The sequence below is a fragment of the Geotrypetes seraphini genome, chromosome 1 (assembly GCF_902459505.1).
Source record: "Geotrypetes seraphini chromosome 1, aGeoSer1.1, whole genome shotgun sequence".
Classification (NCBI taxonomy): domain Eukaryota; kingdom Metazoa; phylum Chordata; class Amphibia; order Gymnophiona; family Dermophiidae; genus Geotrypetes; species Geotrypetes seraphini.
The window spans coordinates 147,442,991-147,467,535 of record NC_047084.1 but is presented as its reverse complement, the minus strand read 5'-3'; the positions used below and the strand labels follow the sequence as shown (position 1 = coordinate 147,467,535).

Sequence of the window (24,545 nt, the reverse complement as noted above, 5' to 3'; positions counted from 1 at the left end):
GGAGGGAGGCCAGTCCAGATCGCAGTTAGTAAGTATAGAAAGGAATGTGAAATTTTACTAATGGACTTGATTCCTCCTAATGATACGTATGAGTTGTTGTCGTGCCCCCGGGTCCAATGTTAACTCAACGATTACGTTTTGAAACAATTTACCCTGAGAAGCTCTTCTGTTTGTGATTTGTAGATAACTTGCCCTGTCACTTTGTGTCGGCTTTTGGAGCTGGATTCTGCACCACGGTTATAGCATCTCCTGTAGATGTTGTGAAGACTAGGTACATGAATTCTCCCCCAGGGCAATACAGAAGTGCCCTGCATTGTGCATGGACCATGTTGACAAAAGAAGGACCAACTGCTTTTTACAAAGGGTAAGGATAGTTACTGGATGCATGCAATCCGACTCCCTTATTCTAGTAAGAAACTGGATCGAGGCACGATATATTCTAGTTTTACATTTGCTTCACCCTAGGCCAGAGGTGTCAAAGTCCCTCCTCGAGGGCTGGAATCCAGTTGGATTTTCAGGATTTCCCCAATGAATATGCATGAAATCTATTAGCATACAATGAAAGCAGTGCATGCAAAGAGATCTTATGCATATTCATTGGGGAAATCCTGAAAACCCGACTGGATTGCGGCCCTCGAGGAAGAACTTTGACACCCCTGCCCTAGGCAAACCTTCATCCTTGTGCCCCTAAAGACCTCCTTTGACTGACCTGTCACTGGTTCCCTCTTATGGTATGTGCTTCTTCCCTTGGCAGCAGTGGCTCTGGCTTAGCATCCCACCCCTTCCCAGTATCCATCGGCCTGCCCATTGCTCAGCAGCGAACCCCTTTCCCCATTGCACCCTCCCTCCATTTTTTTTTTTTCAGTTCCAAAATTTTATTGAAATTTTATATAGTAACATACAATAAATCAGGAGAAACATATTAAACAGATTGCTCTTAACACTATTAACACAAAGCTTAGAATATTAAAGACGAAATCCTTGAAATGAAACTTGCACCCCCACCTGGTGGCAAGTCAAATACACACAAGACAAATGGTGCGCAGACATTTCCAACCAGACAATAACGTGCAAGGCAATTGTATGCCACCACAATTACACACAACACAAACGCGCGCCAAACAATCACACGCATAACTGAGCGCGAGGCAATCGCACGCAATATGTTCTATACACCGCAGAAATCTACGCATAACGTACACGCGAGCGTACATCGCGCGAGACAATGGTGCGCAATATAAATGTTCTATGCGCCTCAGAAATCTATGCATGATGTCCGCACGTTGTACATCCTAAGAAATCTAAGAAGAAGGGGCACTATGGGCATAGGAAGGAGGCACTGGGGGTGAAGGACCACAATATAAATCAATGGAAACACAATAGAGTTTATTAAAACTTCTCCTGGAATACAAAGCGTTGTACATTAAAAAATTTAAATATGAATAGGGAACAAATAATAAACATAGACCTTCCAAGACTGACATACTTGGTTGGGGTTGCGACATGAGAACAATGGGGAAAAAGGGAGGAACTACAACTTGTTAAGAAAGAGCACATACAAGGGAGGAACAGTAGGGAGGATGCGTGGATGTGTGTGATGTCATCGATGCATGCTCAGATGCCCTCCAGATGTGGCTGGAGCTCGTCGGGGCTTTCCAAAACCTGGACAAACTGCCAGGTTTTGGAAAGTCCATCTGGGACCCCAGACAGTCCTCTTTTATTCAAAGCACACTGGTTAGCCGTTGAACATAGAATCAGCTGTAAAAATCCTACTTTTAACCTTTAAAATCCGTTCAAGTAACCAACCAGAGTTCATTGACAGACTTCTAATCCCTTATAGTCCATCTAAATCACTCCGTTCTATGTCACAGAATCTCCTTACCATACCATCTTTAAAGTTTATCAGCACGAGATCTAATAATTTCGCTGTCACCGCACCGTCCCTTTGGAACTCGCTACCCAATTTCTTACATGTAGAGTCGGCACTAAACCAATTTAAATCCAAGTTAAAAACCTTCTTATTCCAGGATGCGTTTGGACAATAACTGTCCTTTTAAGGACTAAAATAATGCTTCTGTTTTTATCCCGACCTATTGTTTTCTCTCTTCTCTGTGTTCTTTTCTCTAAAGATTGTAGCTCTCGCCCATTTTCCCATTTGTTTGAAGTAAGTCTGTATGTCATGTCATTTGTTGTACTAATATATCCTGGTGGTGTTTAGCATTAATAATTTTTAATTTGATTTTATGGTTATTTTATTGTTTGATTAGGCGGTATAAGAAATTTTAAATAAACTTGAAACATGAAACTTAAAAGGAGCACATGTCCGGGTTTTCCCAATCATCTGGTAGCCCTAGGCTTGTGAATCCCTGCCAGCGACACCAATGAGGTGCACATGAATACAAAGTAGGTGGGTCACTGCTTCACAATGGACACAACTCAAGGGAAGTTTCTCATTGGACATAAACAAAATAAGCCTTACATACTGCTTCTATCAACAATTCCACACAGTCCACACACACTTAGAGATTCTCTGATTTATATAGGGGAGGGGGGAGGTAGAACCAGTGCAGCCGTTCCAGAAGGGGAATGTTGTCATCAAAAGGCATGCGCCTCCTCTCTGCACTGAGTTGGTATGACCCTGACTGCTGCAATAGACTGAGCTAGGGGAGGGGCCAAAAGATCCTTGCATAACTGAACTTTCAATGCTAAGGCTTCAAAAGAAAACAGATGTCTAGAACAAGTTCGACAACAAATGTTACCTGCCGGTACCCAGGGCCAATGAGAAGAGACAGACGGAGCTGCAAGTAGTCAACGCGTGGATGAGGCACTGGTGTGAGGAAGGATTCCATTTCGTGCGTAACTGGATGACGTTCTGGGGGAAGAGCAAGCTATACAGGAAGGATGGACTCCACCTCAGCGGAGACGTGACGAGGCTACTTGCAAGCAACATCAAGAGAGAAATTGAGAAGTTTTTAAACTAGGAAGACGGGGAAAGCCGACATTCGACCAAGAGTCAATGGTTCGGGAAACGGTATACCCAGAAGATACCGTGCAGGAAGACAGTGGGGAAGACTCACCGGATCATAGGCAAGACAGAAATCCCAACGGATCGAAAGGGACACAAGAAGGAAGAAAATGCAGGAAAGTAACAGGCCGCAAACTCAAGTATATCGGGATCATGGAAACATGGTGGAATGAAGAAAACATCTGGGACACTGTGCTACCGGGATACAAGCTATACCGCAGAGACAGAGTAGGTCAAAAAGGTGGGGGTATTGCCCTATACATCAAAGAGGGAATTGAGTCTACCGGAGAGAACACGCCGGAAATGAAAAATAAAGTAGAGTCTCTATGGGCCAAAATTCCAGGAATAAATGGAACGGAAACGAAAATTGGCAACTACTACCAACCCCCAGGGCAGTCCAAAGAAACTGATGGAGAAATGTCGGACAAGATTAAACGCAACTGCAAAGGAGGCAACGCAATTATCATGGGTGACTTCAATTATCTGGGGATAGACTGGAACCTAGGCACCTCCGGCTGCAGTAGGGAGACCAAATTCCTGGATGCTGTAGGCGATTGCTTCCTGGAACAACTCGTCAAGGAAAATACGACAGGAAATGCAATTCTGGACTTAATTTTAAATGGACTACGAGGACCGGCGCAAGGCGTAGAAGTAGAAGGGACGCTGGAAAGCAGTGATCACAATATGATCTGCTTCAACCTGGACACAGGGGCAAAACATCAATCCAGAACGACGGCCACGGCACGGAACTTCCGAAAAGGAAATTATGAAGCGATGAGACTCATGGTGGGGAAGAAAATTAAGAAGAGAATAAGCACTGTAAAATTGCTAGAGCAAGCATGGTCCCTTTTTAAGGACACAGTCACTGAAGCAAAATCTATATATACACCGTGTATCAACAAGGGATCCAAGAGGAAAAAGAACAAGGAACCAGCATGGCTCACTGTAACGGTGAAGGAAGTGATCAGAGACAAGAAGACTTCATTTAAGGAATGGAAAAGATGAAAAACGGGCGAAAACTGGAAAAAGCACAAACAACATCAAAGCAGGTGCCATAAGGAGGTAAGAGAGGCCAAAAGAGACAAGGAAAAAATAGCCAACAAGGCAAAAATCTTCAAGCTGTTTTTTCAATATATTAAGGGGAAACGACCCACGAAGGAAGCGGTGGGGCCGTTGGATGACCATGGAATAAAGGGAGTGCTAAAGGAGGACTAAGCATCGCTGACAAACTAAACACATTTTTTGCATCTGTATTTACCAAAGAGGATATACACAACATACCAGAAGCCAACATGGGTGACGGTCAGTCTAGTAGAGGTATGTAGGCAGATTGATAGGCTTAAAATCAATAAATCCCTGGGACCGGATGGCATCCATCTGAGGGTAATCAAGGAACTGAAAGGGGCTATAGCAGAACTGCTCCAACTAATAGCCAATATGTCTTTCAAATCGGGAAGGATTCCAGAAGACAGGAAAGTGGCGCATGTTATGCCAGTCTTCAAGAAAAGTTTGAGGGGAGAACTGGGAAACTACATACTGGTGAGTCTGACCTCGGTACCGGGAAAGATGATAGAGGCGCTGATAAAGGACTGTATCATTGATCACCTAGACCAGGGGTAGGCAATTCTGGTCCTCGAGAGCCGGAGCCAGGTCAGGTTTTCAGGATATCCACAATAAATATGCATGAGATAGGTTTGCATCTCAAGGAGGCAGTGCATGCAAATCCATCTCATACATATTCATTGTGGATGTCCTGAAAACCTGACCTGGCTCGGCTCTCGAGGACCGGAATTGCCTACCCCTGACCTAGACGGACACAATCTGATGAGGACTAGCCAGCACGGCTTCAGCAAAAGAAGATCTTGCTTGACAAACTTGCTGCACTTCTTCGAGGGAGTAAACAAGCAGATAGACAAGGGTGACCCAGTTGACATTGTATAACTGGATTTTCAGGTGTTTAACAAGGTCCTGCATGAATGACTACTTCGAAAAATTGCGAGCCATGGAATTGAGGGTGAAATACTCACGTGAATTAAAAACTAGTTGGCGGATAGGAAACAGAGAGTGGGGGTAAATGGAAAATACTCGGAGTGCCACAGGGTTCAATGCTTGGACCCGTGGTCTTCAACATATTTATAAATGACCTGGGAATTGTTACGAAGAGCGAGGTGATTAAATTTGCAGACGATTCAGAATAGTGAGGACGCAGAAGGATTGCGAAGACCTGCAATGTGACAAACACGCTCGAGAAATGGGCTGCAACATGGCAAATGAGGTTTAACATGGATAAGTGTAAGGTGATGCATGTTGGTAACAAAAATCTTATACACGAATACAGGATGTCCGGTGCAGTACTAGGAGAGACCCCCCAGGAAAGAGACTTGGAAGTACTGGTCGACAAGTCAATGAAGCCATCTGCGCAATGTGCGGCGGTGGCGAAAAGGGCAAACAGAATGCTAGGAATGATTAAGAAGGGGATCACGAACATATCAGAGTTAGCATGTTGCTGTACCGGGCCATGGTACACCCCCACCTGAAATACTGCATCCAGCACTGGCCGCTGTTCATGAAGGACATGGTACTACTTGAGAGGGTCCAGAGAAGAGCAACTAAAATGGTTAAGGGACTGGAGGAGTTGCCGTACAGTGAGAGATAAGAGAAACTGGGCCTCTTCTCCCTTGAAAAGAGGAGACAGAGGGAACATGATCGAAACATTCAAGATAATGAAGGGAAAAGACTTAGTAGATAAAGACAGAGTGGTAGAAAACTGGAACGCTCTTGCGGAAGCTGTTATAGGGAAAAACACCCTCTAGGGATTCAAGACAAAGTTAGACAACTTCCTGCTGAACCAGAATGTACACAAGGCTAGACTCAGGGCACTGGTCTTTGACCTAAGTGCCGCCGCGTGAGCAGACTGCTGGGCATGATGGACCACTGGTCTGACCCAGCAGTGGCAATCCTTATGTTCTTAAGACTAATATGAGACCAGTGACAAAATAATTCATAAATACAATTCCCCTGTTTCTGACAAGCAAGAGCATAGCTAGCATTTGATCTTTTTTTTAGGGGGGAGGGTCACTGCATTTCCTATCCCCCCCCCCCCCCAACCATACCACTAGTATTTATTTCTATAGCACTGCTCCAGTATGGCAGTGCAGGCACAGGGCGCAAGGGAGGTGGGGGGCTCCATAATTGAGTCCTTTCCATTGCTTGGCTGCAACAGTGAGTGGGATAGGAGCTCCATGGGGCGTGTCATACAGCGCATTTCCAGCTCAGGGCAGTCCTGGCGCCGTTAATAATCTTACTTTCGTTGGTAGGTATGCCCAATCTACGCCACTCAATACGAACTGTTGCTGTACTGCCCCAGTGCTGCCTCAAGAGAAAAGAAGTCAGTAGTAGAGAATGACACGGGGACAAATTTGTCCCCAGTCCCCCGAAGGAACTCAATTTCCCTGTCCCTGTGGCTTCTGAGCCTCGAACACTTATGATTTTATCTTCTTATTTTTATGGATTCTTAACTTTTTATTTATGTAACTCTTTGTAAACCGTTTTGGATAAAAACAGTATAGAAATTTTAAAAAATAAATAAATTTTAAAGTGTTTGAGGCTTGTGCAGATGAGGACGGAGCTTGTAGGAATGGGGCAGGGACAGGAAAAGAACTGAAGGGGAGAGGATGGGAAAATAAGTTTCCGCGGGGTCAGGGAAAAATTTGTCTCCTTGTCACTTGATCCTCCATAGCCCCAGGTACGTTAGATAGATTGTGAGCCCACCGGGACAGATAGGGAAAATGCTTGAGTACCTGATTGTAAAAACCGCTTAGATAACCTTGATAGGCGGTATAAAAAATCCTAATAAATAATAATAATAATTCTCTACTTGGGAGAATAGTATAGAAAACTAAATAAATAGTGTAAAAAGCTTCAGCCTCTGATAACCAGAGCTGGCATTGTGATGTCATAAAGCCTCATTCCACCAATGCCTAAGAGCCAACCTCATCAGTGATGTCACAATGGCTTCATTGTCCTATACTTGGCTCACTTTTGCTACATTTTGATTTCTAGAGTGATGCAGTGTAGAGAATGACACGAGGACAAATTTTTCCCCATTCCCGCAGGAACACAATTTCCCCGTCCAGTCCCCATGAGTTTTGTTGTTGTCCCTGACCCATTCCTTTAAACCAGTGGTTCCCAAACCCTGTCCTGGGGGACCCCCAGCCAGTCGGGTTTTCAAGATATCCCTAATGAATATGCATGAGAGAGATTTGCATATAATGGAAGCGACAGGTATGCAAATCTCTCTCATGCATATTCATTAGGGATATCTTGAAAACCCGACTGGCTGGGGGTCCCCCAGGACAGGGTTTGGGAACCACTGCTTTAAACTCTGCCTTAACCGTACAAGCCTCAAACACTTAGGATTTTAAAGTGTTTGAGGCTTGTGCAGATGAGGACGGAGCTTGCAGGAATGAGGCAGGGACAGGAAAAGAACTCTCTGGGATGGAATGGAAAAGAGCTCCTGCGGGGATGGGGAAAAATTTGTCCCCGTGTCATTATTTTATCAGTAGCCTCCCTTCCAGCCGCCATCGTCAGTATTCCTTGTGCATGGGCAAGGTGGGCCAGCAACGGCAGATGGAAAAAAGGCCAACTTTGCTGCTGAGGCAGCACAGGGGCAACCGATCTCATCAGCAGATGGGGATTGGGCATCATTCCGTCCATTCAACGGGTTCACCAGTTGTGGAGGAGAGAGCTAGGCCCCCCTCCTCGTTATGCTACTGTTAACAAGCTTATCGCCAGCCCCCGTACCAGGACGATATTGAATGCCTTTTTCTTACAGGTTTGTACCTTCCTTCCTGCGCCTGGGATCCTGGAATGTTGTGATGTTTGTCTCCTATGAACAGCTGAAGAGGGCAATGATGATGTCGAAACAGAACCTGGCTTTTACCACATGACTCTCAGTGACACCACTGAACTGCTGGTAGAGACTTTATTCCAACGTTGTGTATAATGGTATTTAAGCACCTTTCCTACCTCTGACACAATAGCTAGTAGAAAAAAAGGAAGCCAAAATGGTAGGGAAAGACAGAGAAAATATAATATCCCCTTTTTAAATTCTAGAGGGAAAAGAGACATGGTGCTTTGTGTCAATAGCAGGGAGCTCTCTCAGAATTTAGGGTTGGGGGTACTAGTATTTACTGCTCACTCTTCTGTAGAATTTTAGGGGGAGGGGGACCAGGAGTCCATCCAGTAAGAAAAAAAAAAAAAAATCTGAGTTGACCAGGATTGATATTGGGATCAGAAATTAGGTATTGGTTGCAGAGTGAACTTTACAAATTGGAATTAATCTTTTATGCAATCATTTTCTTTTGCTCCTTTATCATCCCTCCCCCCCCCCCCCCAAGCAGCCAGGTTTGCTTATAGGTGTGTAAAGTATACATGAATGATGGCACATGACGCAAAATGTATTCAAAAAATGTATTAATTTTATTTATTTCCATAACAATTATCAAAAGATTATTTGCGTCATAGGGGGGGGGGGGGTTATTTACAGATGCCAAACGCTGGCATGTCTGGCAAAGAATCCCGACCTATAATTCGTTGTTCAACAATATATATTTTCTGTCCAGTCTGACATCACACTTGTCAGTCAATCTGCTAATAGAGGCTGTCCTTAGGTTTGAACAAAGAACATTCCTTTTGACATCGAAATCAAAGTTTCACAAATCATACTTTTGTTTACAGAAATTTCTAAATATGCATAACACCATTATAACATATCCAATACTCTTTTTGTCATTCTCAAAACTTAAATCAAACAGTTTGTCTGTTAAAGCCAGCCTGCTGATAAGTTTGTGTCCCTGTCAGCACAGAAGGAGGAAAAAACTACTCCCCCTCCCTCCTATGCTAGAGGTCAAACTAGCTGACCTTCCTGCTCTGAACCTTCCAAAGACTGGTACAGTGTCTCTGGTTCTAACTATTTCCAGATGTTGTTCTCAGGCTCCCTTAAAATGTCTTGAATCTTATTATAAGATTCAAGACATTTTAAGGGAGCCTGAGAACAACATCTGGAAATAGTTAGAACCAGACACTGAATATGCATTGAATATGCATTGAAAGCAGTGCATACACATAGATCTCATGCTATTATTGCAGAAATCCTGAAAAAGACTGGATTGAGGCCCTCAAGGAGGGACTTTGAGACCCCTGATATCTATATATATATACTAGTGTTTAAGCCCATTACAATAAGGGTGCTAGAGTAGATGTCTGTATGTTTTTTTTGTTTTTTTTTGTCTCTCTTCTCCTGGATGCTGTCTGTCATTCTTTGTGTCTGTGTCTCTCCCTGGTCCTGTCTGTGCGTCTTTCTATGTCTGTCTGTTCCCCTGCCTTGCCAAAGCAGCCTCTTTCCCTCTCCTGTTGTGCAATGCCTGCCTGCTTCTTGGCCTTCTGTTCCCCTCATGATTGCTCTCTGCCCAGAACAACCATCCCCAAAGCAGCCCCTTTCTCCTGGCCCCAGTTGTGCATGCCTGCTGCTCTGTGGCCTTATTCCCATGATTGCTTTCTGCCCAGAACAACCATCCCCCAAAGCAGCCTCTTTTCTCCCTGTTGTGCAATGTTGCTGCTCGTGGCTCCCTTCTGTTCTCCCATAATTGCTGTCTGCACAGCACAACTCTCCTCCCAAAGCAGCCCTATCCCTGTTGTGCAATGTTGCCTGCTTCGTGGCCCTTCTGTTCCTTCCCCCCTCCCTGATTGCTGTCTGCCCAGACCCCTCCCCAAAGCAGCCCCTTTCGCTCTCCCTCTGGCCCCTGTTGTGCCATGCCTGCCTGCTCCGTGGCCCTTTTCTGTTCCCCCCATGATTGCTGTTGGCCCCAGCACAACCATCCCCCAAAGCAGCCCCCTTTGCCTCTCCCCTGTTGTGCAATGGCTGCCTGCTTTGTGGCCCCCTTCTGTTCCTCCCCCCCTCCCTGATGGCTGTCTGCCCCCAGCACACCCCTCCCCCCAAAGCAGCCCCTTTCGCTCTCCCTCTGGCCCTGTTGTGGCATGCCTGCCTGATCCGTGGCCCTTTTCTGTTCCCTCCATGATTGCTGTCGGCCCCCAGCAAAACCATCCCCTCAAAGCAGCCCCTTTGCCTCTCCCCCTGTTGTGCAATGCCTGCCTGCCTGCTTCGTGCACTCAGCACAACCCTTCCACCAAAATAGCTCCCTTTTCTGCCTGCTCCATAGCCCTTTTTTGGCTTCCCCTCCCGTTCTTACCTCCCATCCATCCATGGTTCCTGCCGCCGCTGCCGCTCCTGTTCAAAGCGGCCTGATGAAGTTCACGGCCGGCTGTATTGAACCTCGCAGGCCGCTCTCCATATGGTTGCATGTTCCTTCTGATGCGATCACGTCAGAGGAAACGTGCTTCATGTGGAGAGCGGCCTGCAAGGTTCAATACAGCCGGTCGCGAACCTCATCAGGCCGCTTCAAACAGGAGCGGCAGCGGTTGGTGCGGGAGGGGGGAGTCGTCGGGTTGTGGAAGCGATCGTTGGCTGGCTGCAGTCCCGGCTTGGAGAGGGCAGGGGTTGTCTGTCCAGCGTCTTCCGATTTGTGTTGCCAAGGCTGGGTAGTTGCGCATGCGCACTCCTGCAAGGCCACAGACCTACATGTCGGATCAGGGAAAGCGGAATCACGCAGTTGAGTGCGCATGTGCGGCTAGCGTTTTATTATTTCAGATAACATTTGAAATTAAGTACAAATCATTCTCTCGCATTTCATACCACATATCACACACATTCAGGGCCCCGTCCATCCATAGATCCACACAACATATTTCATTCATATTTAATACATATAACTATCTGTATTCAAAAATATGAAACCCTATATTTTCCACAAGCCAGATTGAGAGGTCTGGTATTAATTAGAGCCACGAAGCTCAAGATGGGAAATGCAGAGAGAACAAAGACAAACAGAAAGTCACTAAAACAAAATGGAGTCACTAAATCAAGATGGAGTTCTTAACCCTCTAGAAGTATGTTACACATTACCTGATTCCCTCTATGGTCTAGCTTAATAGCAAAATACATAGAGAACATTATTATGCTTTTCCTTAATATTAATCTGTAGTGTGTTTTTTCTGGCCTTGGCTACATCCATATTCAGATTTTTTATTCACCAACTTTTTGTATGCTTTTATTGGGCGTGGCCTTAACTTTCATATGTACTTCTAACTAGTTTACCCAGAACCATATGAAAAGCAGGCGTTTTTGTAGAAAAAAATCCACAAAATACTGCACCATGTCCTGCACACTATCCATTCCATTAGCGCCCCCTAAAGCCCACGAGCGCCATTCCACCTCACCCCTTGTACAAAACCGCAATAGCGCGCTGCTCCTGAAACTCATATAGTGCCTATGATCATTGGGAGCAGCACATTCAGGGCACTGGCCTGTGCTAAAAAACGCTATCGCAGTTTTGTAAAATAATAATAATAATAACTTTATTTTGTATACCGCCATACCCAGAGAGTTCTAGGCGGTTCACAGTAGTTAATAAGATTACACATGAAAATAACGTTGGAATTTACAATTTTTTGGAATGTACATGTCATTGAAGTTAACAGGAATTTAACGAGATGAAGTCGATATAAAATACCATCAGTAGGAATATACAAGAATACAAGGAGTATGGTACAAGGAGAATACATGGAATATGCAAGTAATATACTGGGAATATAGTACATGTAATATACATGAGTGACGGGAAGTTAATAGGTTTGAAGGGGACCTAGGGGGGGAAGGTGGGGGTTCAAGTGTATTGAAGGGAGTAGAAGTCGCGAGAGGGAGTGTTAGGGATTCTATCTGTGGAATAAGTGAGTTTTGAGTTTTTTTCTGAAGTCCAGGTAAGTGGGGGCGTTAAGTATAATTTGGGCAAGCCATGAGTTTATTTTGGCCGCCTGGAAGGAGAAGGTTTTGTCAATGAATCGTTTGAGAGGGGGTTAGTTCAGTCAGAAGCACAGCTGAGATCCTGCTGCTATGAACCCTCATTGGGAAACATTCATAGTTGCCAATTTTATATCTTCCTGTCCTACCTGACAAAGAGGAGTCATTGGTATGACAAATCATGAGATCTGAATCTGGCCACCAGGTGTCACCCTTGTTCCACAACTTCAAAAATTATTCCACAGCAGCTTGTCAAGATGACTGAGGGAGCAGAAGCCAGAACTTACTACACCAGACCAGATACCTTTCACCTGGTAATGTACAAAACTACCCTTGAACCGATGTCTCAGCCCTATTTTATTTTTTCATCAAATACAAAATTTTTAAAAAATTATCTATCTATATACAGATATTTAGAGATAGAGATAAGAAGCATTTTTACAACACATGTTCAGTGCTACTAAGCATGATTCTATGTCAAAGATAGGCGCTGGAAATGTAGGTCAGACCTACATTTCCGAAGTCTATCTTCGACCCACACCACAATTCTCAAAACGGTGCCATAGTTTGAGTGACATACAACTGGTGCCGTTTCTTCAGTGACCCATCAAATGTATGCATGACAATTATGCGCACTGAATGGGAGGTGGCCTGTCAAATGTGCCCAGACAATTGCGCTCCCCGATCACATTCCACAGTGCATACTATTTTGTCTTTTTGGGACCCCCCCCCACTATACTTAAAATATTCACTTGCTATCTAGTGTTAGGGTAAGGATTAGATTTTGATTATGGGAATCCTTTACATACGTGGGTACCTGGAAGGCCATGATTTGCTCAAACTCCTTAGGCCCTGTCCCTAGGGAAGGGCTTGAGGCACCTGAGGAGTCCAAGGGACGGGGCCTGAGGAGTTTGAGCAAATCAGGGCCTCCCAGATATCCACGGTATGGCAGATTGATTGGGGTGTGCATTTCATGGGGTGCAATTGTGCACGGATTTGTTGGTGTGCTGTTTTTTCAGGTGCTGGCCATTTTTTTGCGCCTTTTTGAAAATCTGGGCCAAAAGGCTAATTGAAATAGATGCGCTTTCAGGTGTTTCCAAAAGGTCAACACAGAAGAAATAGAGCAAATTGCTACTGATAATGTAGTCCACAGACCTGGTCTAGCATAAACACTATTTCCCAATATATATCCAGCTACATTTGTTTAAATGATGGTGCCTTTCTTTCAAACTACACCTATTGAGATCTTTAAGCCTGTCCCCTATACACTTATGATGAACTCCACCAACCATTTTAGTAGCAGCCTTTGGACTGACACACTGTCCTCAATTTCTATCCCTCATTGTTTCCTTTTCTATAAACGTTGTAGTTCCACTGCTTCTCCCCTTGTTTCAGATTTGTCCATTGTCCAAGTCTGTATTTTAAACATTCTTGTGCCCATCTAGTTTAGTGATGTACACCACTTAGAAATTTAAATAAGTGTTTGTATCAAATTTTAAATAAACTTGAAACTTCTGCAGACTCAAAAGGATAAATAAAAAAAGAAGCTTTTCCAAGAGAGCTGTTGCACCGGCAAGGTATTCTGTAACTAAATTCAAGTGATAGAATTCCAAACAAAGGCAAGTTCTCTATTACTTTGAAAGGTTTGGTATATTGAAAGCTTTAAAGAACTGCTTGTCTTTAACCTTTACTAGTTTTGTGTCGGTAAAATTGATTTTGTTGTTCTAAAAACTGCTTTCTATATGGACACTTCTTTAAGAGACTGAGAACTAGAACCATTGATCCTAGGAGCCCCTCCAATTGGAGAATCTCGTTCTGAAGATGTAGTAAATTTTCCCAGAACTCTACACTATTCAAACCTGGTCCTTTGACGTGAAGGGAAATAATTTTTGTAACTAGGACCAAGTCAAAAGAAAAAATTATGTAGCTCCAATTCACACCTCTGGTGCACATACAGTTTCCCGGACAGAAAGGATTAAAATCTTGGTACAGTACATGAAGCTTAAACTAGGCCTTTCATAATACTTTGATGCATCCTCATTCCGCTTACTGGTGCAATCCTCCATCCTTAGCTTACTCAACTACTGCAACATTATCTACCTGGGATCCATCAAAAAAAACATTCAAAGACTACGTATCATCCAAAATTTGGCAATTCGACTGATCTTTGGGCTAAAAAAAATGGGAACACATAACTCCCTACTACCAAAAACTCCACTGGCTGTCCCTGGAAGCAAGAGTGCTGTTCAAGTTTTCCTGTCTCCTGTTTCAAATCCATTCATGGTTCGGCCCCCTTATACTCGGTTCCCCCATTTTAACCTTAGATTGTCCATCCAGACCCACTCGCAGAGCTCATCTCTTCAGCCATCCAATTCTAAAGGTCTGCCGTTACAAAAGATACCTGAACAGAACTCTAGCCTTCCAAGCAGGTCATCTAAATGATTGGCTGAGCAATTCCAAGCAGGTCATCTAAATGATTGGCTGAGCAATATTATCTCGCGTTCCTCATCCTACCTAAACTTCAGAAAATTAATTAAAAACTAACCTATTTAATCTGATTTGTAGTCTAAGACCCCTTACCTGACCCTTGCCCCCTAAGTTCGCTTTTTTCTTACCTTGTTTCCCGCTCACCGTACATTTGACCCCTTATATTGTGCCTGTTCCATGCTTATATATATTAATTGTATCTGTATCTGCTGATTGTACCCATTCGCTGATTGTCCAGCCCTTCTTTATTGTAAACCGCCTCAAACTACTACGGCTTTGGCGGTATATAAGAAATAAAATTATTACTTATTCTTTATTATCATTAATCTTAGGTTAAATATACATTTTTTTGCCAAGATATTGCTGACTGAACTTGTTAATTGACTCACAAACTATAGGAGCTATAGGCCTCAACCAATTAATCTTTTAGCTACGACACACTTAACACATTCCTTGATTATTCACAAGTAACAGTTATATAAGCTCTGACTGACACTGTTGGCCCACCCAATCTCCAATTAACCATTTCATGTGGTTCAGTGGCTAGAGCTAGGGCCTCAGCACCCTGAGGTTATGGGTTCAAACCCCAACCTGCTCCCTGTGACCCTGGGCAAATCACTTAATCCCCCACTGCCCCAAGTACATTAGACAGATTGTGAGCCCACCAGGACACACAGGAAAAAACTGCTTGCGAACCTGAATAAATTCATATAAACCCTGCTTATCCTAGGATAAAATAAAGTTACTCACCTGTACCAGGTGTTGAGGACAGCAGGATACAAATTCTCAGGCTGACTTCCGAACCTTTCAGTTAGTTCAACCCCACAATGTTCAACCCTCACCTACTGCTGTCACACAGGACTATACCAGTCCATTTGCTGGTTGCTGGACAAGGCGCAGGTCGCTTAATTGTTTGGGTTTTATATGTATTTTTTTATTGTGTATGTTTAAATTGTGAGCTGCCTTGGGAAAGGCGGTTATGAATAAAATAAAATAAAACAAACAAACAAAAAAATTAGGACGACTCCTTGGTGATTTGTATCCTATTCTTGGTCAACAAGCAGCTTAATAAAATCTTCACATCCTGAGGCTTCCAAGCTACTGGCTGCCTTCAACAGAAAAAAAGGAGAACAGCATAACTAGTAGGATTGCAACAGGCAGACACCAATTTTGGATTTGGCGGCAACAAGCCCTTATGCATTTATCATCATTTTTGAAAGGCATTCCTAGAAATGAAGGGGTCTATGGGATGGAGCTAGATTCTAATCCCCAAATAGATTCTGGAGGACTGTCTGACCAAAACTGTTGTCACGTTGAGAATCTTCTTCTAGGAAATACGAGTAATGTGGTGAATGTATTACAAAGAGAAAGGAAAATGGTAAAACTAGAGGACATGATTTGAGGTTGAAGGGTGGTAGACTCAAGAGTAATGTTAGGAAATTCTTCTTTACTGAGAGGGTGGTTGATGCCTGGAATGCGCTCCCGAGGGAGGTGGTGGAGAGGAAAACAATGACAAAGTTTAAAAAAGCATGGGATGAACACAGAGGATCTTAATCAGAAAATAATGGTATATATTGAAGAACTAAGGCAGGTACTGGGCAGACTAACGAGAGTAGAATGGCAAGGGGATACCAGCAATGGGAAAGAAACTGTCCTAGGGGTACTGCAAGGATCCACCATGTCACCCATGCTATTCAACATTTTCCTCCGACCGCTTGGAAAATTCATCAGAAACCTGGGGTTGGAATGCTACATTTATGCAGATGACATCCAATTGATCATACCGCTGAGGAAATGGGACACGATGACCAAACTCATGATTGAGATGGGCTTAAAGCAGGGATGTCAAAGTCCCTCCTCGAGGGCTGCAATCCAGTTGGGTTTTCAGGATTTCCCCAATGAATATGCATGAGATCTATTTGCATGCACCGCTTTCATTGTATGCTAACAGATCTCATGCATATTCATTGGGGAAATCCTGAAAACCAGACTGGATTACGGCCCTCGAGGAGGGACTTTGACACCCCTGGCTTAGAGAAAATCTTTGGATGGTTTCAAGCAAACGGCCTAGTAGCCAACAAAGAAAAGACAGAACAAATTGGGAGGAAATGACCCCGGTGTCCACCTAACACTAAACGTCAATATTGTAGAGCCATCCACGAATGGGGTAAGAAACCTAAGTGTTTAGCTGGACCCGAGCCAAGACATGACAACGCAGATCCAATGGATGGTCAAACACGCTTATGGCAAACTCTACTGGGTTAAGAGGACTGAAACCCTATCTCTCCCACCAAGCAATGTCCAATGTAGTAATATCCCTGGTATTCATAATCTTTCACTACTGCAATGCAACCGTCCTGGATTTACCAAAATACATGATCAGACAGATCCAAACAGTAAAAAACGCTGCAGCAAGGTTTCTACTAGTTAAAACGAGACAAACGAGTGCCACCCTGCTACTGAAGGAGTTGCACTGGCTTCCGATTGAGAGCAGGGTGAAATTCAAAATCCTATTGCTGATGCACAAAACTGTTCACCTCTCGGAACTGCAATACCTAGTGGCCAGACTAAATAACTTTATGCCCCGGTGTGCTCTGCGCTCGAGCCAAGAGTCCTTATTACAAATACCTTCCTTCAAGGGGGGCAATGGCAACTTAATCGCGGAGCTCCCCTATATCTTGTGTTGCATTAGCGATCTTTGGCGGTGTTCGGGAGTGCGAAGTCGATTGTGTTCCTAGCTAGGAGCTGCAAAAAAACTTGCATGGACCTTAAATCGTTTGCCTATCAGCTGGGAGATGTCTCTGAGGCCCACGGTAGTGTGGATGGGCGCGCTCGAGTAGGCGGGTCTGAGTTGGAACAGCGGCCTGCCTCGCTGGAGATGGATTCTCGCCCAGCTACGGGAGCGGAATTGCGATCTTGGATGGAGGATCTTAAGGGCACGATGCTGACTATCCAAACAGCTTTACAAACTGATATGGCTAAAATCCGACAATCGGTAGCTGATATGGGAGCCCGGTTGCATGATTTTGAGGAGCTGGTCATTGACTACGATGCTGAATTGGATGCGCTCCAGGCAAAGTGTCAGCGCCTGGTAAAAGGTCAGGAAGATCTGCTTCTCCGGTTGGAAGATGGAGAGAACTGTAGCAGGCGCAATAATATTCGCATCCGCGGAGTCCCGGAACCCGTGCAGGCTCAGGATATCCAACAACTGTTGATGGACATTTGCTCTAAATTTTGGCAAGCAGCGTACCCTGGACTTTGAACGGGTTCATCGGGCTTTGGGGCCCCGGGTGGAGATTGACCCCGTGATATTGTAGCCTGCTTTTTACGCTTTCCTGTGAAGTCCCGGGTGTTGCAGGCCACCAGGCAAGTGGGGCACATTATGTGGGACAATGCAAAGGTGGAATTGTTTGCTGATTTATCAGCCCTTACGCTGCGAAAACGGCATGATTTCCGTGAGGACACGAAATGTCTGCAATCTCACTATATCCGCTATCGTTGGCTTTACCTCTTTGACCTCTCCTTCCAACAGCAGGTGGAGGAGGCCACTCAAGTGCTTCGAGCAGCTAGCTTGATGGGTGAACCTGTGGACCCTGTGATGGAAACGTCGGAGGTGGTTTCTGTGGCATCTTCTCAGCGCTGGCGCCGGATCCCTTGCAATGGAAGGCGCTTGCAGCGGCATTCGGGGTCTGACCCCGGGCCCTCTGGCTGATTCTTCTGTTGACCTTGGACTTTGGTTCTGAGCGTCTGTAGGACATTGCTCCTATGTACTTTTTGTTGGGTCACATTGTGTGGGACTTCTCTTCTCTGCACTCTGTTGTGGTTTGGGGTTTTTTTGTTTGTGTGTGCATAGCGTGAGTTGGGGATGTGGAGTTAGCTGCCTATGGGTGACATGCTTCCTCTGTTTTCCCTATGGTTGTTGGGCCTTTTTCTTAATGGGTGGTTGGGACGGGGGATTGGGGGTTTTGGGGACTGTGTGTGGTATTCTTTGCTGTTTGTGGGCTGGTGTGATAGTGGGTTTGAGTGTTGAAGCTGGGGGGATGACTGCTAGGGGGCTTATTTTTTTCTCTTTAAATGTCCGTGGTCTCAATTTGCCATGAAAATGACAGCTATTGTTTAGGGAGGCCGAGCGGCTTCAGGAATCCCACTTCAAACCACAAGCTGAATCACTGCTTCAACATCTGAAATATTCACGTTTATTTTGCTTCTGATACCTCAGGTGCTAAGAAACATGGGGTGGGTATTATGCTTGCCGACAGCTTGAATCCCCTGGTTAAACATGTGGTTCATGATGTTCATGGCCGCTATCTTTTGGTAAAGGTTGAAATTGCAAATGTTCTCTATATGCTGTGTACTGTTTATGCTCCTAATGTGGAGCAAGCCAGTTTTATGATGCTTTGGATCTTGTCCTTCGAGAGGAAATTGGGGGCATTTGATCTTGGGGGTGATTTTAATATGACCATGGAGCCCTCCCTGGATAATTCGACCACCATAGTCCAGTATGGTAAGGCTGATCGTAAGCAGTTATCAGCTTTGTGGGAAGCTTGGGATTTGGTAGACCCTTGGAGACATCTTAATCCTCCACTAGAGATTATTCTTATTTTTCTGGGGTGCATAACTCTATTCCCACATTGATTTTTGGGGGGTAAGCAAGTGTTTGCTTTCTCAAATTTCTCAGGCCACCATCGAGCCGCGAGTCTGGTCTGATTATTCCCCGGTCTGTTTTGATTTGCTTCCCACTTTGTCTCCCTTTGGTCAAAGATATTGGCGTTTTTGGGATGGCTTGTTGACCGATCCTGTCACAGCGCTTAGAGTTGAGACAGAGTTATGACATTATATTCGACTCAATGGGACTGGGGAGGTTTCCCCGATTACCTTTTGGGAGGCCTTGAAAGCGGTGTTGAGGGATCAGGTTATTTCCATTGGATCTTTTTGTAGGAAGGAAAAGGGTCGGAAATTGGAAGCTTTGCGGAAACAGTTTCTTTTTCTGGAGCGTGACCATAAACAGGCCTCTGGGAGTACTTCGCTGTTGACTCGCTTAGAATAGACGAGACAGGATTTGCAACAGTTGCAATTGGAGGAGATTTCTACCCAGCTGCAATGTTTGCAGCAAAAAAATTTTGAACATGGTAATCGGGCAAGCAGGTTGTTGGCTTTTAAGTTAAAAAAGAGGCTGCGGAACTTTATTCCTGAGGTTCGCTCTGGGCATGGTGCTTTTTGTCACTCTTCAGAGGCTATTGTGCGGGCCTTTTATAAGGCTTTGTATACTCCGGAGTCTTGTGCCACCCAGGGTTCTATAGATGACTATTTAGAGCAGGCCCAAGTACAAAGCTTGACAGCGGAAGAAGCCGAGGAGCTTTCGGCTCCAATAACAGAGGAAGAAACCCTTTGGGCAATCTCGACTTTGGCTAATGGTAAAGCTCTCAGTTTGGATGGATTTTCTAATCGCTTTTATAAGCAGTTTAAACATATTTTGGTGGGCTCTCTCACCGCAATGTTCAATAGCCTTGGGGAGGCTGGTGAGCTGCTGCACTCGTGGCATTTGGCTGGGGTGACTTTAATATTGAAGCCTGGTAATTATCCGGCTAGCTGTGGCTCGTATAGACCTATTTTGCTGTTGGGCATGGACTATAAGCTTTTTACTAAGATCTTAGCTCGCAGGTTGCAACATCATATGCCGCGCCTGGTTCGTGATGACCAAGCTGGATTTATAGCTGAGCGACAGTCTTTTGATAATATTTGCCGTTTGTTGCACTTAATTTGGTCGGCGCAGCAGGGTGGCCCTTCAGCATTGTTATTGGGAATTGACGCAGAGAAGGCCTTCGATAGGGTGTATTGGCTGTATTTATTGAGTACTCTGTCAACTATGGGTATAGGAGGTCAATTTTTCTCATGGGTGCAATTGTTATATACTAAGCCGTTGACTTCTTTGTTGATTAACGGTGGCTATAAGGAGTCTTTTGAATTAGGACGAGGGACTAGACAGGGTTGTGCCTTGTTGCCTCTTCTTTTTGCTTTGGCAATGGAGCCTTTCGCCAATCATATTCGTCTCCGTCAGGACATTTGAGGTTTTACTCACAGAGCGGTCTCTACTAAGTTGCTGCATTTTGCAGATGATATTATGCTTACTGTCACGCACCCAGTGAGTTCTCTCCCGGGGATAGTGGAGGAGCTTGACTGCTTTGGCCAGGTATCTGGTTTTAAGGTGAATATGGATAAATCTGAGATTCTTAATCTGTTGGTGCCTCTTGGTGATAAGATTTGGTTGAAACGCATGTTTCCTTTTAAATAGGCGGCTAAAAGTATTAAATATTTAGGGATTAATATTCCTTCTAGTCCTCAGTCGCTCTATGATTTGAATTTTCCTCCTTTACTTAAATCTTTGTGGGCGGATCTTGATAGATGGGAGGCCTCTTCTCTTACTTGGTTTGGCCGTATCCAGAGTGTGAAAATAATGGTGTTACTGAAACTTTTATATCTTTTTCAAGCCTTGCTGATTCCGCTTTCGGATGTCTTTTTTTCGCCGGGTCTCTCGGAAATTGTTTCAGTACATTTGGAAAAGTAAACCTCCACGGGTTTCATGGAGTGTGTTGTATCAATTTCGGGACCATGGTGGGATGGGTGTCCCTTGTTTGAAGCGCTATTATGTAGCAGCCCAATTGAAGGCATTTCTGACTTGGTGTAAAGCTCGAACTAAAAGTTGGGTTCAGATCGAACACCCGCATATTGATGATGATCTTTGTGTTGGAATCCCTTGGCTGTCTTTGCTGGATGCCAGGACCTTGCTCCTTGGCTCTAATACTTTTCTTGCTCTTACCTTTAATTTATGGGCTCGTACTCGGGCTCGATTGCTTCCGGGGAGGTGTTATGGTGGCAGAGGGGTTTGTGCCTGGTCGCCTGGATCCGCGCTTTAAAACCTGGGCCCTTCATGGCCTTGCGGATCTGGGGGATTTTATTGAGGAGGGTCAGATTCTTTCCTACTCGGACTTATTGGAGGCCTACGACTTGGGGGAGTTGGATTTCTTTCGTTATCACCAGGTCTGTGACTTTCTTCGGCGTAGAGCCTTGGGCGAGTTGATGATCCCGGAAACTTTGTTGGAATGGACCATGAGTGGCAGCTGTGGTAGGGGATGTGTTACTCGCTTTTATAAGGCACTTACTACCCAAAATGCCCCCCCAATTAAATATATTCAGGTTTGGGAGACTTTGTTGGGGCGGACTTTACCTGCTCGATGGTGGGCCATTCTTTTCCAGCGCTTGCTGCGCCCCTCAATTGCTAGCTCTTTGGTGGAAAATGGATATAAGATGCTCTACCAATGGTATCTTACACCATTTCGCTTGCATCATATTTACTCGCACGTCTCTGATTTGTGTTGACGACAGTGTGGGCAAAGAGGTACATTCTTGTACATTTGGTGGGATTGCTCTAAAGTGGTCCCATATTGGACTATGGTGTTCGAAATTCTCACCAAAATTTTTCATAGACCCGTTCGGAAATCTATGGGCAGTGCTTTATTGCATATATGCGCTCCTGTCAGACCTTGACTTTTCATGTGTTTGTAGCTAGCAGACTGTTGTTGGATGCACAGTGGAAGCAGGTGCACCCGCCCACTCGGCAGCATTTATTGGAAAATTAGCATTTATCTTTCGTATGTCTACATTGACAGCTCTTATGCATAATCGTCTCTCCCAGTTTTTGAAGGTTTGGGATCCATATATCAAATGGTCATCGGCCTCCTAGTGGTCTCACCCAGCTATTTTGGTGGTGGGAGGGATTGTGGATGGGTGGGTTTTGTTCTGCCTTTGACTGTTTTGTCTCATACTGAAGAATCCCAGTATGACCTTTGGTGGGTGGGGGGCAGTGAGTGTTTGGGTGGTTGCTCGCATTGTTTATGATTCTGTATCTGTTTGCAATTTTTCAATAAACCTTTATATTTAAAAAAAAACAACCCCCCCCCCCCAAAAAAAAAAACAACAAATACCTTCCTTCAAAATCATCAAATACAAAAGCACCAGGGCAAGAATGTTCTCGGTAATGGCACCAATGTGGTGGAATGCCGTACTGAAGGAACTAAAGTTAGAGAAGAACTCCGGAAAATTCAAGACAGGGCTAAAGACTATCCTTTTCTCAAACTACTTCAACTGAAATTATGAAGTGGATAGAGAGGGAATTAGAACTTTCATGGATGAATATAAATAGATTATAGTTAGCTGAAATGGCCAACCTCCTTAATAGGTATATAAATTAAAAAATTTTTTTTAAAAAAATGTATAGTGTATTTAGCTGCAATAGTAAACCTAGTATTACATGTGTACATACATAGGAGAACTGATTTGGTGTGTAAACATGTCCATATAAGTAGGACAATGAATTATTGGCATAACCATGCAGTATTAATAACTCTAACACCACCACAGAGTTCTGTGTATTTCAGTATAGAGGCCATGCATTATAACACCTCACAACTCCTTATAGTAACATCTCTACAGAAGCTAATGTATCATAACACCTTTATAGAAGCTCATATAGTGTAACGCCTTTGCAGAGGCTCTGAATTGACTCCCCAGTCATTAGTAGCGGTATAGAAGCTCTCAATAATCATATATCGCTGTTTGGTTGAGGATGGGATGGTATAGATAGGCTGGAATGAGCTTTGATGGAGATTTCAGTAGATGGAATCTAAGCACAGTACTGGGCAGAGCTTTGGGTTCTGGCCCAGAACTAGCTAAGAAGGAAAATTTAAATTAAATCAGTAATTTAAAGAAAGGGTAAGGTTGGGCAGACTGGATGGATCATTTGGGTCTTTATCTGCTGTCATTTACTATGTTAAATCTCCTTCTACAGAAGCTGACCTCTGGTGGGCTCCCACTGCTGTTAAAGCTGTGACCTGACCCTCTAGAGTCGGGTCTGCCTGGGCATAAGTGAAGAAAATACAGTCTAATAGCCAATTGGAAAGTATGCACTTGCTGATGACAGACTTCATCCTGTTACCATCTAAAAAAAAAAACCAAAAGGCTGAGTGGACTTTCTATGGACTTTAGTCCGCTCCAGATAGAAAGTCAAAGGGGTGCAATGCATTTTCACCTTTGCAAGTATAAGATCTGGAAAAAATATTGGCAGGACCAATATTTTGTTTAAGTTTGCCTGCATTTGTTACAAATCAATTTTTGGTTTGTCACCTGGATACCTTGTTCCCCATTTTTCTTTGAACCACCCAAATAAGGTCACATGCAGTTTGTCTGTTTACATTTCCTTCCGCTAAATTATGTTATTAAAAAAGATTTCTGGAGAGAACTCTCTCTTTTCAAGCTGCCAAATTGAATGATTGTTTTTGGTAAAATTATGCTAGGATCCTCTTCTTATCTTGATTTTAGAAAACTATTGAAGACCCAACTGTTAGAAAAAATTTGTATCCTAACTGGTTGTTTCGTTTAGTAATTCTATGCTCCGTCATGCAATATATCTTCTTTTAAATTGTATTTTTACTGTATGGTCAGTTCTCATTTGTTGTAATCTGCTTAGAACCATTCTTTTAAATTGCATTTTTCTTTTAAATCATATTTTCTACTGTAAGACCAATTCTTATTTATTGTATTTTGTTTTGAATTGTTTTTTCCTTTTAAAATTACTTTCTCGTATGACTTGTGCTTATTTGTTGTAAACCGCCTAGACCCATTTTTTGGTTAGGCGGTATATAAAAATAAAATAATTATTATATTGCAAGAGTCAAGGAGACTCAACAGTAATGACTGGACCAATAATTTAAAGGTTGAAAATTCAAAATAGGGTCCTGCCTTGTATCTTTGATATGCCTTGACTTGCTAAGGTAACCTGAAAGTCTTTTCTTTAACATTGCTTTCTGTGTACAGTCTCTTCCTCTGTAAACCGCTCTGAACTGTTGTGGTACTGCGGTAGACAAAAATAAAGTTATTATTATTATTAATAATTGTTCTAAGTCTCCATAAAGTAAAATAACTTTTACATACAACAGCATTTATCTGGGTTTTCATAGTAAGATGTTTATCTAATATGATTCCTAAAATTTTAATAGTTGGATGGATTGTATAAGATGTTGAAAGTATATTGATGGAAGTTCATGAAAATGTTTGGTAGGA

General features: G+C 43.8%; 1 protein-coding gene across 2 annotated transcripts in view; it reads left to right on the top strand.

Annotated features, from left to right (window-relative positions):
* UCP1 (uncoupling protein 1) overlaps positions 1-24,006 on the top strand; it is a 46,096-nt gene extending 22,090 nt beyond the window's left edge. Inside the window, exons 6-8 of one of the 2 annotated variants that reach the window (XR_004538950.1) lie at positions 184-364; positions 7,860-8,032; positions 23,275-24,006. Coding sequence is in view for 1 of the 2 variants with exons in the window: in XM_033939739.1 (XP_033795630.1) it covers positions 184-364; positions 7,860-7,974 (296 nt within the window). In the remaining variant the exon portion in view is untranslated. The remainder of the gene's footprint in view (positions 1-183; positions 365-7,859; positions 8,033-23,274) is intronic. The other variant, XM_033939739.1, reaches the window with a different exon arrangement.
* The last annotated feature ends 539 nt before the right edge of the window (positions 24,007-24,545 follow it).